The 14,237-nt window shown below is 53.3% G+C and overlaps 2 protein-coding genes and 1 long non-coding RNA gene across 11 annotated transcripts in view; 1 reads left to right on the top strand and 2 right to left on the bottom strand.

Moving 5' to 3' along the window:
• The window catches only part of DCAF8 (DDB1 and CUL4 associated factor 8), a 50,490-nt gene extending 48,314 nt beyond the window's left edge, over positions 1–2,176 (top strand). For all 7 annotated transcript variants that reach the window (XM_049880966.1, XM_049880961.1, XM_049880965.1 and 4 more), the window contains one exon: positions 220–2,176. In XM_049880966.1, the coding sequence (XP_049736923.1) occupies positions 220–336 (117 nt within the window). In that variant the 3' untranslated portion in view covers positions 337–2,176. The remainder of the gene's footprint in view (positions 1–219) is intronic.
• On the bottom strand, positions 1,739–13,216 carry PEA15 (proliferation and apoptosis adaptor protein 15). Of its 3 annotated transcripts, XM_049880972.1 has the most exons (6): positions 13,093–13,216; positions 10,870–10,912; positions 9,807–9,856; positions 6,092–6,265; positions 4,731–4,886; positions 1,739–4,575 (listed from the first exon to the last, which is right to left on the bottom strand). In XM_049880972.1, exons 4-6 carry the CDS (start codon positions 6,261–6,263, stop codon positions 4,511–4,513), a joined length of 393 nt encoding a protein of 130 aa, XP_049736929.1. In that variant the 5' UTR covers positions 6,264–6,265; positions 9,807–9,856; positions 10,870–10,912; positions 13,093–13,216; the 3' UTR covers positions 1,739–4,510. The 3 variants fall into 3 exon arrangements, with proteins under 3 accessions (XP_049736929.1, XP_049736928.1, XP_049736927.1); XM_049880971.1 differs by lacking the exon at positions 10,870–10,912; XM_049880970.1 differs by lacking the exons at positions 9,807–9,856; positions 10,870–10,912 and having other exon boundaries at positions 13,093–13,215.
• Positions 13,217–13,419: 203 nt separating this feature from the next.
• On the bottom strand, positions 13,420–14,237 carry LOC126071785 (uncharacterized). The gene is made up of 3 exons (XR_007516380.1): positions 14,152–14,237; positions 13,826–13,944; positions 13,420–13,703 (listed from the first exon to the last, which is right to left on the bottom strand). It is a non-coding gene; the product is annotated as an uncharacterized LOC126071785 (long non-coding RNA).

Below are 14,237 nucleotides of genomic sequence, written 5' to 3'. Positions count from 1 at the left end.
GCTTTCATGTATACAAAGACAGTTTTGGCAGAGTTTAAAATTACGCCGTTCAATAGTTGCAAAAGAGACTATATGGCCCATGAGTCTAAAATATTTACCGTCTAGCCCTTCAAGGAAAAGTTGGCTGACCCCTGGCCTAGGACATCTGACTTCTAGATAAGACCTAACAGGCTTGTCCTGGTCCCGAAGGAGTTACTAACAAGCTTTCCCATCCCACAGCGCTGGCGAGAACCTGGACTTGGGGCCACAGATGCAGACTCAGATGAGTCTCCCAGCTCCTCAGACACATCGGACGAGGAAGAGGGCCCCGACCGGGTGCAGTGCATGCCATCCTGAGGCCTCACTCCAGAAGGGATGGGCTGGGGCTGCCAGCGCAATCTTGCCTGGGCAGCTTTTTTTTTGTCCCAGACCCTTACATTCAGCAGAAATGCACTTTGGACTTTTTGCTTTAGATAAAAGACACATCCCAGGAGAAGGACAAACCAGAGGGGGATGAACCATTAACAGACAGTACCTAGGAGCAGGGGTTGACCCTGGGTTGGGTCCCACGGAAAGGTGCATAGGACTTAGCAAAAATGATGAAGTCCTCCCTGAAGCCTTTTTTTTTTTTTTTTTTTCTGTGGGGGGAGCCTATTTTGTTAACTGGTTTGGGTGGAGAATGGGGTTTCTTTGTCTTTAATCTCCCTTGTTTCTTGGGTGGGGGGTGGAGGGGCGAATGGCTGTTCATTACTAAGGGGCCAGAGTGGAGGTGGGTAGGAGTGCCACTCTCTCTTTGGTTTAGGTTTCTGGCCCTTTTTTCCTTTATTTTTTTAAAGTTTATGACAGTTTCATTGTTTTTTCCCCTAAGCAACCCCATCCCAGGATCCTGTTCTTCTGGGAAGTCTTTAGAGCCCCTAGCCATCCCACACTTCACTTTCCACCTTATCATTCTCTGTACTTATCACAGTGTTTTGCACTTGATTATGTATCCTTTACTCTCTCCTCTCCATCCCATCACCCCCTTGCCCCCCCCCAGATAAGTCTGGTGAGGGAGGTTGGGGGAAGGTGGGAGGAGGGGTGGAGGTAGAGGAAGAATAGGAAAGGTGTTATATCTGTTACTTAAAAGCAAGTCTGTGTGGCGGCAGCAATCTCCCTGCCCCATCACTGTTAGAGGCCTAATTTTTTATCTATAAATATATTAAAAAGCAAGTCAGACTTGGATATATCAAGTTAAAGTTATTGTGAAAGTTGAAGTACCTGTATATTCTCTATGAATGCAATAAAGGGACTTAAAGAGCTGAGCAAGAGTAATGATGTGGAGGTAACATCTGGGCTCAGTCTACCCCCTGTGGTATGACCACTGGAGATGGGGGCTTGCTCTTTAGGTTTTAAGGGGCTGGAAAATGGAAGACCCCTCAATTCTGCCCTTCCTCCCTTCCCTGCCTTGGTTTTAGAGATTGGGAAAAAAGGAGATCCCTCTCAACTCTTTGCATCAGATCTCCTACCTCTCCTTAAGTCTTGTGGGGGTTTCTAGGAAGCCTCTTCTTCCCAGAGGTTGGCCCGTCTTTGAAATTTGACAGAATATGACTTCAGGAAGGGTGCCACCACTGCAGACTGTCTCCTGGCATGTGTGGCAAGACACCCACACACTTACCTTTAGTCGCTTGATTCTTTAAGCCACTCAGCTCCCCTCCTAAAGGAGGAGTGAACCGAAAGACTTCCTGCGTTTGGCTTTGCACCTTGTCCACCTCTTGGTATCTTGGGATTGAAGGACAAGTGGTTAATCTAAGGATTAATTTGGGTGGCTGGAGCTTGGACACCTCTGTCTCATCATTGGTCACTGCGTGTGAAAGTCCCAGTGGAATTCTTGCCCTTAAATGCTTTTGCTGCTATTTCTTTGCCCCCAACCTCCAGAAGATCCATTCAGGAGTCTGAATCCTGGGGCAGTTGGATTCTACTAGATCAAGCCAGGAAAGGGACAGAGAGTTAGAGGGTGGTACTCCTAGACACTCCTTCCCTGCCCCTGTTCCTGGCAGCCCTCAGACCAGATGTTAACTGCTGCACGCCCTCCCCAAGGTAGGGAATGTGTGGTGACAGAGTGGTCTGTCCTATTGCTGGTGGGGTGATGGGTGGGCTGAAAACCATGCACTCTGGAACTTGGTGTATTTTCTCTCAGTAAAGCTTTTTTTTCCCCCGACTACTGCTCTGTGTGGTATGTGGGCCATTCATTCATGATGGGCTTTTTTTTTTTTTTTTTTTGCTCCTTCCAATGTAGGTGCCTGGCTCTGCACTCCCCACCATTACCCATGCTACAATTTTAGGAAGTCCAGTCGAGATACTCATGTTTCCAGTGCTTGGGTGCCAACTGAAAACTGTTGTAAGTGAAATAGGCCCCATTTATTTAGCTCAGGGTACTTAGGAGATGGCAGTGGGATACTATTTGGGGTGTTTTCTGGCCCCTGTCCCAGGGTGCAATGAAAGATGTAGGGATAAATATTGCTTCCCTTCCCTTCCCAGCCATCTAGAGGCTCCAAAATTCTGTCATTCACAGAAATTCCAGAATTAATCAGGTACAGTACAGTCAATCACCTTTATTCCAGGGTTAGAACAGACTGCAGACAGGAGCACAGGATAGGAGCGATCTCACAGCAGTACAGGGGTGGAAGGGCAGGTTAGTCTTTTTTTTTTTTTTTTTAGAGATTATTTTGCCTCACAGAGAAAACTACTAAACTCTGCTGAAAATGACCCTGTCTCTTCTCCCATCTCATGCTCTTCCCCTCACAGGAAGGTTCTGTATTCTTTCACATACTCGTACTCAGTCTCGCTCTCTCCCTCTTTCTCACACGACAGATCCCAAGTGGAAGGAGAGTTCACGTTCATTTCTCCTCCCAGTTCTACAAGTATCTCCTCTCTCTCCTTAAGGGAGAAGCCAGACAGGGCTGGGAAAACTTGGGAAGGTCCTTTAAGGCAAAACTGGAGTACTCGAGGTGTGTGTGTTAAGGCAGGTGTCCACAGCAGTGGCCAGAGGGGACAGCAGGCTGGGCTGGATTAGGAGCGGAGGGTGCTCTCCAGCCAGTCTGGCTTCTTTCTTCCCTCTTCCAACAGCTAGCCCTCCCCTCCCATGAAAGTTCTGCTCACATATCCTAAAAGCTCCTAACTTAAACTTTCTCTAAATCTGAGATTGAATGTGAATTTTTTTTTTTTTTTAAAGCTTTTTTGTTTTAACTATGTAGCAGTTTGACTCTGCCACTCCCTTCACTGTGGCATTCCCCCCACCCCCACTCTGGCCTAGGCAATAAGTTAATGCTAGACACCACAAGGAAGGGCAGACATGGCAGTGCAGGTTTAATATACATATATGTAGAATATATATGTACACACAGTTAGCACGGTCGGGGTAGGGAGGGGCATCTTGGGACAGGCAGGAGGCTGGGGTCACCCACTATGGTGATTTGGCTAGGAGGACATCCACAAGCCCAAGGGGGCCAGGATATTGGAGAGGGGTTACCACATCCCTTCCTGTACTGAATTGGGTTGGGGATCAGTGCAAAGGAAAACTAACTTCTTCCCTTCTTTCTGGCCTGGGGGTGTTATAGACCAAGGGAGAAGGAAGGATGCCTGCAGTAACCACAGTGGGACCCTGGAGGTGAGGGCTGGATTGGGCCAAAAACCTAAGGATCTCATTCCCCAAGCTCCCCAGCTTTAGGGTCCAGATGTGCAATAGTCTGAGTAGGGATAAAGGAGTGGAAAAGGGGGCCCCTCTCTCTGCCCTCATCCCCATCTCCGGCTCAGTGATGCATGCTCCCAGCACAGTCTCTCCAGGGTGGGGTGGGGAGTGTATAATGCAGGGCGCTCTGTGGGGTTTGATCTTTGGGACCAGGAAAGGATCCAGTGGTCCTCTTGCATTAGATCCCTGGCTCACAGTCATCCTCAGCCCATGAGAGGGGTACAAAAAGGGACCTGCTGGTGCCCAGGCTTTCCAACCTGAGAAACGTCTGGAAACTTCGATCGTCCCATCCTGCGTGGGGGTGCAAACACTGATCTCTGCCTTTTCCTTGCCCCTTCCCAGCTGGGGGTTGGGTGGCCTCTTCACCCTCCCTCCAGACTGGTTTTCCTTAGATCCACCCACTTTTCCCATGCCTCACCCTCACCTCTGCTTTTGCTGCAAGAAAATGCAGGTCCTTTCTGTTCCCACACTTTAGAGATGTGGGGGGAGAGTGGAGGAAAGGGAAGTAGAAGGAATGTGCCAATTTCTATTTACATAGAAATAGCCCCTACCTCCCTTCAGAGTGGGGAAATGAAGCCCTCCTCCCCCAGCCCCTGACCCCCCTGCCCGTGACAGGGAGGAGGAACTAGATGAGCTAGACATACAGACAGACAGCGTGCGCACACGCACACATACGCACAATAAGGGGGTTAGGACCAGGTTAGTAAGTGGGTAGATTGGGGGGGGGTGCCCTTGCCCCTCCCTCAGAGAATGGCGGAAGGGAGTGGTCCGGTGAAGGTCCAACCTTCCTCCTCTTCCCCTTGCTCAGGCCTTCTTCGGTGGGGGGGCCAATTTGATGATCTCTTCCTCAGAAGGCTGCCGGATAATGTCTGGGGGGCAAAAAGGGATGTTGTCCGGGGAGAGAAGTGGAAGATGCCAGGTAGGCCCACTGAGCATCAACCTCCACTTCTAAACACTCCAGTACCCCGGGGCTAATTGATGGAAGGGGCAGAGGTATAGCTGTGCCAAGGGCATGGCCTCTTACCTTTGTACTTCTTGGCACTGGGAATACGGGTTAGCTTGGTGTCCAGCTCATCCTCCTCAGAGATCTTCAGCACACGAGTCCTATAGTCAACCACCATAGTGAGTAGGTCAGGACGGCGGGAGATCTCAAAGATGTGCTCAATGTAGGAGAGGTTGTCTGGAAGAAGGCAGGAGACCTAAGGATCAGAGCTAAGCTAGAGAGGTCAGCTTCCCCTATTCTACCAGACCAGGGCTCAGCAACCTGGGGCTGGGGTGCTCACATTGGTTATCGGGAGGGGGAACACTGCAAAAAAAGGGCCTACTGAGCCAGGAAAAGAAAGCTGAGGCACCCAGATGGCGGTACAGAGGGCTGGTCCCAGGAAGGGCAGATAGTTGATCAGCTTCTAGATAGTGAATTTAGATTGAAGGATTTAGATTAGAGGTCCCACATGGAGGAAAGAATAGAAAAATTAACCTGACTTCCCAATACCTCACACCCAGCCTGCCACTCTTCCACCTCCCCTCCAAGTTAAGCACCAGTTTCCACACTAGTGGGACTGGAGGGGCAGAATCTCTAGACCAGCCAGAAGAGATTCTGGGCCTAGCTGAGGTAATTCTGAAGGAGAGAAGGCAGACTGCCAGAAGGATGATCTCCATGGCTTGACCGAATGTCAGGAGATCAGAGGCCCCTGTGACTACTGTAGTGGTCTAATTGTGATTGTGCCCTCCTTCAGACTCCTTTCCTCCTGTTTATACTGCAGTCAGATTAGTGTTTCTGACTATCAAATTAGTATAAACTACTTACCCTACCACTAAAGTCCCTCCAAAACACAGCTTTATCTCTCCAAATTCTATACCCAGCCCAGTCAAGCAGGACCCATTGCTTTTTCTGACACACCAGGCACTCCCCTCCGTGACCTTGACCGTGTTCCTCTGCCTAGCATCCCCTCGTTTGGATCCTGCTTTTCAGTTCCCACTTGCCTTTCAGCGTCATCTTAAACATAATTCCTCCCTAAAGCCCCCAGCTAGGTGGGATCGTTCTAATCCATTGACCCCAGCCCCACCCAGGGTAGTGGCCTCTAAAAGTGGATAAGAAAATGCCAGAACCTGAGTTTTTTTTTTTTAAACTTCATCTCTTTTAACTTCTGTTTTTATGTTCTATTACGTATGTGATAATAGCATGGATAACATGGATAATATCTGGATAACATTTTTCACTGCCAAGGGCCACAAAGAATGTTAAAAGACCAGTGTCCTGGAGCCCTGGTACTCTCAGAGCATCTTCTAGCTGCCCTGTCAGAGACAGGAGCTTTGAGCTTCTATCTGCTGAGTGAACTGAGCCCAGAAGGCTGATGACAGGAGCCCTGTGCTTCCCTCCCTCACCTTTGTCCAGCTTGTTGTGGCTCTCCAGGAAGCTGAACCAGGCACTGCCAGTGGTGATCTCCTCGCTCTTCTCGCTGGGGATGTCCTCCTTGCAGGCTGACTTGAGCTGCTCCAGATCCTCAAGGGTGATGTTGTTGGTCAGGTCCTGGAGGAGGGTCCCGTACTCGGCCATGACTGGGAGGTATCAGAGGGAGAGAGGACTGAGCCTGAGGCACGGGGTCTGGCTCACTCACTCTACCCTACCTGGTATGTGCCTAGAAGGTGAGGGGGTGGCGAGAACCAGGACCAGGGCCAGGAAGAAAAGGAGATGGGGGTAGATAGGAGGAAGCTCAGAAGCTCGGAGCCGGGCTGGAGTGAAGAGTGACGAGTCACACCTCCTTCCCCCCATCATCTTTCTTCTCCCCCCACCCCACCCCCCGCCAGCAGTAACCCTGGCAACAGCTTCCCTGACTGAGGAGGAGGTTACCATAGCAACCTGCTCAACTTTCTCACCCGCTGCCTTAAAGTCCCCCCTCCCAGAACTGCCCCACCCACCTTCAACCCCACCCTTGTCCGAAATTTTTTTTCAAAAAACAACCAAGGAGAAATTTGTTGTGGCCGTGAGAAGCTGAAAAGAAGGCGCTGGAGGGGGTTGGTTGGAGCTCCATCCATCCCCAGAAGCAAAGGGGTCCCTCATGTCACCTCCCCACCACTTCACTAATGATGCATTTTGGATGGACGCCTAGTTGCTTGGTCTAATAGTCCTCTGGCCTCTCCATGCTCAGCCCTGTATGTAGTCATTAGAGCTTGGGAGGCAGGGCAAGCAATGGACCACCCCCACCTTTATAGAGTCCATTTTCCCCCTCGATGACTACCAGGCCCCCACTCAGCCCTCTTTCTCCTAGCCTTTGTGCTGTGCCTACAGCCCCCGCGCCCAAGAATACCAAGCGGCTGGCTTTGGCCTCCTGCCCAGTTCCCAGGCTGGCTGGGTGGCAGGGGGAGGGGGGCCTGGATGCAGCTTTGGGAGAGTCTGGCAGGAAGGGGGCTGCCACCCTTCCTGCATCAACACTCTGCTGGCACTACCTTCAGCATGGGCCTCCCACAGGGGGCTGGGCCAGCTCTCATCTAGGTCTTTACCCCTTCCCTCTCTCATGAAGATTCTTAGACTGTAGAGAAGGTTCAAGGGCCTCCTTCCACTCGCTAAGATAGGAACTGTGGCTAAGACATGGATGAAGGAAGGCCAGACCTTAGGATGAACTTTCTGGATGTGATAAACATGAAATTCTAGTGATGAGTTCAAAAAATGGACATATTTCCCATAATGAGAACATACTTCTCTTATGTCAGAAAATCATTTTTAAAAAGTAAAACCAGAACCAAACCCACTGCCATCGAGTCGATAACAACCCTATAGAACAGAGTAGAACCTGGCAGATTTGAACTGCTGACCTCTTGGTTAGCAGCCGTAGCACTTAACCACTATGCCACCAGGGTTTAAAAAAGTAAACCCAAAACCCAGTGCCGTCGAGTCGATTCTGACTCATAGCGACCCTATAAGACAGAACTGCCCCGTAGAGCTTCCAAGGGGCGCCTGGCAGATTTGAACTGTCGACACTTTGGTTAGCAGCCGTAGCAGTTAACCACTACGCCACCAGGGTTTCCTTAAAAAAAGTAAAGCATGTCATAAACACTTTGGTTAGACCAGGACGTGGCAAGGAATTACAGGGCCTTGTACCTGACTCAGGCTGCCCACAAAGCCCCCCAGTACTGGGTTAGGCATGTGGCAGGTAGAAGGGGGCTGGTTAATACACCCCTGTTTTCCTTCTGGCCTCCATGCAGGGAAACTGAGGTAGAGAGGCACATCACTACACAGTAAGAGGCTGAGACACAGAAGTCCCCATTCCCAGCCCCCTACTTGGACCAGAACAAACAAGCCTCCCTTGGTGGCAGGCACCGTGACACAAACACACAATGAGCCTGACAGCAGGGCCAGCAGGACCTCGCAGCAAGAAACAGGCACTCACAGGCACGCTCACTTGTACACCCAGGTGCAACCAGACAGAAGGGCCCAGCGGTGGCCCTGCCAGGCTGGGCCAGGAACAATGCTCACTGACTGTCAGCACCAGGAACCGTGTCTGCCTTGAAATCTAGGTCACAGCAGCAGGCTTTTGAGCCCAGCCCCCACCCTCCACTGATAATCTGAGGACAGAAGGAGGGGTGCGGGTGAGGGGGATGATGGGAGAGGGTCTAGAAATGGGTACCGTATATACGAATGGGGGTGGGGAGTGGAGGGGAGCTGGAAGGGAAAGAGAAGCGTGGGAAGGAAATGAGAAGCCCCTGCCCCAGTGGCGGAGACCCTGGGGCCAAGCCCTCAGCTGGAACAGGGCAGAATTTAGGGTTATCCTGCCCCGCTTTCACACAGAAAAGCAGCGTTTGTAAATAATGAGTGATCCTGTGGGAGGCAAGTGTGTGTGTATGCCTGCGTGAAGCTCTTGGGAGGAGTTAAGATTTAGGGCTCTGAACCTAAAACAGATTTACAGGGGAGGTGGGTGGGAAGGGATTAATGTGTGTGAGACACCCACCCACAAAACTGGGGGGTGGTGGGTAGGGGCTTTCTCAGAGAGTGAAACAGATATGAGGAGGCCCCTAGGAGCCTCGGGGGCAAGGATGTTAAAGTGGCGGGGGAGGAAGGACTGCACCAGCATTCTGAGTGGGTGCTGGTATGTGGAGGCAGCAGTGGGTGGGTATCCGTGGGGTGTGTTTGGATGTGTGCATGCCAGCATTAGATGTGTGGCTGTGTCTGAGCCAGTGAGAGCTTGTGGAAGAAGGTATGTAACCACAGGCTTCCATCCGGAGAAAAGGCTGAGGGGAGCCTACAGAATGGAGGGGACAGCTGGGGGTGGGGAAAGGAAAGAGGCTGCAAATGAGGAATCTGTGGGGAAGACCAAGACTGGGAGAGAGGGGAGCAGCCAGGGCGTAGCACACAGAGTCCAGGATGAGAAGGCTTCAGCCTCAGCTCAGCTGTTACCACGGCAACCTCAGTTCTGGGTGCCCCCCCTCCCCAGTTGCCCAGTTGTTAGGACAATAACACCAGTGGATGGGAGGAGTGGTGAGTAAGAAGGGGCAGAAAGGACAGGGGGTAGACGCTCTCTGAGGAGCAAGGAAAGGCCAGCGTGGTTACCTCCCACCCTGGAGAGACTCCATCTGCCCAGGCCTGGGTGTGGCAGCAGGGGCAAGAGGCAGATTTGAGGGAACCTTTTGGGATATGTGGAGGTGGAATCTCCTTACACGGCTCTCAAATCTCACTGATCAACCAACCAGTGCCCTTGGGATGGTAGGCCCATGGTGGAATGTGGCTGAAGCATGGCTCCTTTACCCTCCGTGTCGCCTTCCTCACTGATATTCAGAATTCCTAAGGGCCTATGGAGAAGTCTCCTGCCCTCCTGGCTCAGAAAAGACCTGACCTCTGGAGCAGCACAGAGACTGCCCAGGGAACACCAGGCAGCCTGGGCGGAGGCCATTCTTGGGACAGGATACCAGGCAGGAACCGGAACCGGAGCCAAGGCTGCCAGGAAGTCAGCCCCCTTCCCTCCCAGCTCATTCTCTGCTTACCGTTTCCTCACACCTTCCTTCCTCCCTCTCCTTCCAAACTGGCCCCAGGCAGAGCTCTGACAAAGGCAGAACCAACTGAGGATGCTGAGAAGTGGGGCAGGGGCAAGGATCATTACATACTGACCTTTTAGGGAAGGAGCCGGGAGGATGACAAGAGGGCGTGCAGCAAGTGCTCTGTGGGCATGGGGGAGAAAGAGGCACTTTGAGAAGCCTGTGGAGGAGATGGCGGCACCAAGAGAGCTGCTCTGCATTTTGACATTAATTCAGGGCAGGTTGTTTAAGAACTGCCTAGGCAGTGCCCTCTCCCCTGAGGTGTGCCCTACCAATACGGTTTGCATAGTGAGGAATGAGGTACCTAAACGTACTCCCTCATCCTCTCCTCAAGGGATCAGGTCTGGCCTGCCCTGAGAGCCCCACTCTCTTTCTCTTACAAGGTGGGAAAGTAGAGATAATTATTGTAGGTTAGTTATTGTGATTCCTCTTTTTGTTCACCAAGCAAACCAGCTCCAGAGGCATGCTGGGGGCTGTGCTTGAGGGAAAGGCAAGTTCCCATGAGAATGAGCAGTGGAGCCACTTCTTCTTGTTAGGTGCCATCAAGTGGATTTCAACTCATAGCGACACCCATGTGACAGAATAGAACTGTCCTATAGGGTTTTCTTGGTATAATCTTTATGGAAGCAGATCACCAGGTCTTCCTCCCCCAGAGCTGCTGGGTGGGTTCTAATCCCCATTCTTTCAGTTAGCAGCGAGCACTTAACCATTTGCACCACCAGGGGCCCCCTAAATGCTCAGGTCCTCCTTCTAGGCCGAAAGAAGTGGCCTTATTCCCCTGGACGCTCCCGGAGAAGTCCCCTCTCCCTAGCCTTTGGTTCCAAATCCCCAGTAAACTTAAGTGAGAAGGAAGGCTGAGGATCAGATGTTGCCCCTCCCTCCCCCACATCTGCTGCAGCTGTCTAAGGCTGAGGGGAGGGGCCATCCTACACAGCTGCAAGGACCTAGAGATGTCTGCAGTGGGCAGGAGGGGCTTGCAGGCACTCCAGACGGCCAGTCTTCTGCCATCTGGAGGTGGGGGCAGAAGGGTGGGAATGAGGGCCACCAGCCAGCCATTCTGTTTTATATCTGGCCCCAAGCTCTAGCAGTCCTGTGCTTCGGTCCCAATTTTTCCTTTATTTTCATACTCAACTGACCTCTTCCCTTAGCATCTCTCCAGCTTTGGGGGAGTCTTTATTCCTGCAATGAAGGAAGAAGAGGGCACAGAAGCTCCAGATCCGCCTGGGAGTGAGGGGTGGCAACACACCTGAGCCCCAAAACACTCAGTCCAAGAAGCACAGTGGGTCACCCCTGGGCATGCGGACAAGGGCTAAGCCTTCAGGCCTTAGTCTAAGAGAAGGACCAGACCCCGAATGGGGCACTAGGAGACCTGGCACTGGATGGGGCAGGGTAGGAGAGGGCTTTCTGATGATGTGGAGGGGGTGCGTCTGGTCGTTTCTCCCTGCCCCTATTTCTGTCTCTCTCCAATCTCTCTGTCTCCACCCCATCCATCTCCTCTCTGCCTGGTCTCTAAGTCTTTCTTTTCTTCCTATCCCTTCCAGCTTTTCCTACACACCCATCCCAACTGGAGGAGCCTTATACTTAAGACTCAGTATCCCCATCTGAATAGTCAGAGCTACTATTAGGAGTGAGTGAGCATCCCGGCTGCAAGGAGATGGAATTAGTTTGGTGGTTGTGGCGGGAGAGGGGAAGGCCTGGAAACCCAGTGGTTGGCTGCATATGGGTCCGTGGAAGGTGTTGTTGTACATGAGGATTTGTGTGAGTGGGTGGCATGGGAGGGCGCTGTGTAACTGTGACTCTCCATGCATGACAGTACATGCACACATGATGGGCACAGGTGTCACAGGAGCGAGGAAGGAGACAACCAGGGAAGCTGGCAACCTAGGGCATCGCTGGCCATTTCCCCAACAGAGTATTCAACCACAAAGGGAAGAGCAATTAAAGTGATTAGGCTCTGACAACCTGGGGGCCAGACACAGGTAGAGAAGCAAGATACACTTACGAGGCAGGCTTGTTTCCCTTGATTCCCTAAGGTCTCACTGCCATTCTGCTTTCATCCTCCCTAATTTCTGAGCCTCTTTAGTCTACTCTCCAGCATCTTCCCACTCCTGCCTATCGCTGTCTGGCACTTCCTCCCTCTGCCTGGTTCCCTGACTGCATCTTCTCGTCCCTCTCTGGCTCTGTCCCTCTGTTGATGTCTCTGTCTTCCTCTCACACACATTCCCCTCATTCTCTCTCTCCGACTTGGGCTCCATCCCTGGCTGACTCATACTCATTCTTTCCTTTTCTCCCTCTCTCTTTTCTTCCACCCCCTCCTCCTTCCTTTGGCCACTGATACCCAGAAACTAGCCACTCCCAGCACCTTAAGCTCCAACTGGACCCAGCAGGAGATGCTGCCAGCAGCCCCTAGCCTCCCTGCTCACCCAGTTGAGAGCACCAAGCTCACTCACCCTCAAGATCCTGTCTCCCTGGCATTTCGGAATAGTGAGACCAGGATTTTCTGCCATCTTTCCCCACCGTTTTAGAGGAGGAATCTGAAGCCCAGGACTGGGAAAAAGAAATTAGGATGGACTTGGGGACAATGGCCCTTCCGGGTCCACTCAGCTATCCTATCAGGTTGGTGTTCTTGGAGCCCATGGTCCAGGAGACTCACACATAGGAGGCAGTGGGGGCGTGGTGGGGGCTTGGATGCATAGTGCAGGAAGGTTTGTGATTTGGTGTGTGTGAGACACTGTAAGAGTCACATGGGTGTGTGTCACTGTGTGTACTGGCGTGCCTCTTCTAGGTGTGTGCATCCCTTTCAGTTCTGACATAGATTATATGAAATAAATTAGGGGTTTTATGTTAGATACATCTCTATACCCCCAGCTCCTTCCTCCTTCTCTCGGACAAGCTTTGGCCGCTCCCACCTTGCCCAGGTGCAGTGGGCGAGGAGTGAGGGCCAGGGCTCAGAAGAGGGGATGATGCTGGAGGACCTGAGGCGGGGCTGGGCCCGGGAGGGCGCCAGGCCGGCGAAGGCCAGTCCGAAGCCAGAGGAGAGGAAGGAGGGGCGGGAGTTGGCCCGGCAGAGCCGGCTGGGCGGGAAGCAGGCTCCATCCTAATCCCCAGGCCCTGGTCCGGCTCCCAAACTGCCGATCCGCGTGGAACGGGCGGCCGAAGCCACGCCGCCTTCAGCACACGCTCTGCGCTCCGGACGCACCGACAGAGAGACGGACCCCGTGGGGCCTGACACCCCGCCGGACCCACCCGGGGTCCCCACGCTCTCAAGCCGGCCCTCGCGTCCCAGAGAGACACCCCTCCAACACCAGACCCCAAATCTGCCCCTTCCCCGCCGCACGTCTCCTCTGCGCCCCTCTCACCGCCTCCGGGGCTGAGCGCTCAGAGCGCGGGCACTCCGGGGTCCCCCGGTTTCTAACCAGCGTCCGCAGCCTCCTCTTTGGCTCCCGCCGCCGCCGCCGCCGCCGCTGCTTCTGCCGCCGCCGCCGCCGCCGCCGCCGCCGCCGCCGCCGCCTCTTCCGCCCGCGGAACCCGAGCCCGAGCCCAGCGCCGCCTCACCCCACCCGGCTGGGCCGTGATGTCAGAGCCGGGGAGGGGCGGGGGGCGGGAGCGGCGAGGAGGGGAGGGGAGGGAAGGGGAGGGGAGGGAAGGGGAGGGGGGAAGGAGCCCGAGGGGGCGGGGGACCCAGGGGCTGGGAAGCCGGAGGGCTCCCAGGATAGGGGGCAGCACTAGGGGGAGGCCGGAGCAGGGACGCTGTCATTTCCCCCTCAAATGCGAAATCCTTTTCTCAGATTCAATTCCCTCCCTGTGGGACGCCCTTCTCCCCTTTTGACCTTTCGTTGACCATGGCTGCTGGGGCCTTGGGAGGAGCAGAGTAAGTTACGGGTTTAGGGGCTTGGAAAGCCTTCGGCCTCTGGGTTCTCTCTGGTGTTTGGAAAAACCTCTTTCCTCACCAGGTAGCCTCCTTGTGGGTCTGAGGAGTAGTAGTAAATGGCTGATCAGACATCTTCGTTGGGGGATGGAGGTAGGGGTGGGGCAAGAAGCAGCACAGGGACCTTCTTCCTTTAACCTGGGCTCCTGGATCTCCCCCCCTACCCCATCTCTTGGGTATTCACTTCTGGGGCGATGCCAGCGGGCCCCCTTTCTGTTCCTCTCACCTCTCCCAAGGATACCCCTCCTCCTGTCTTCCCCTCACCATGATGTAATTTTATTTTCTGGGGAGAAAACAAGCAGCAATGAGCTCAGCATGCAAATATAGACAACCTGCAAAGCCACGCTTAGTGCTGTCTCCCAGCTCTGCCCCACTGCCCAGGCCTAGCAAGGCAGCTCTCACTTCCCCTCCACCCTAGGGACTTTCCTCCACCAGAGCCTCAGCCAGACTGAAAGAGGGAAGGAAGAATTGGGGAAGCATCTGTTTTTACCCCCATCTGCAGTCCAAGGGGGTCTCTCCTCAGCTCCCACAAGGTCTGGCCCTGGTCCGGCAGAGAGGACAGTCCCAGAACCATCA

The sequence above is a fragment of the Elephas maximus genome, chromosome 3, assembly GCF_024166365.1.
Source record: "Elephas maximus indicus isolate mEleMax1 chromosome 3, mEleMax1 primary haplotype, whole genome shotgun sequence".
Classification (NCBI taxonomy): domain Eukaryota; kingdom Metazoa; phylum Chordata; class Mammalia; order Proboscidea; family Elephantidae; genus Elephas; species Elephas maximus.
The sequence above is the reverse complement of the archived record's forward strand: the minus strand, read 5'-3'. Positions and strand labels throughout refer to the sequence as shown.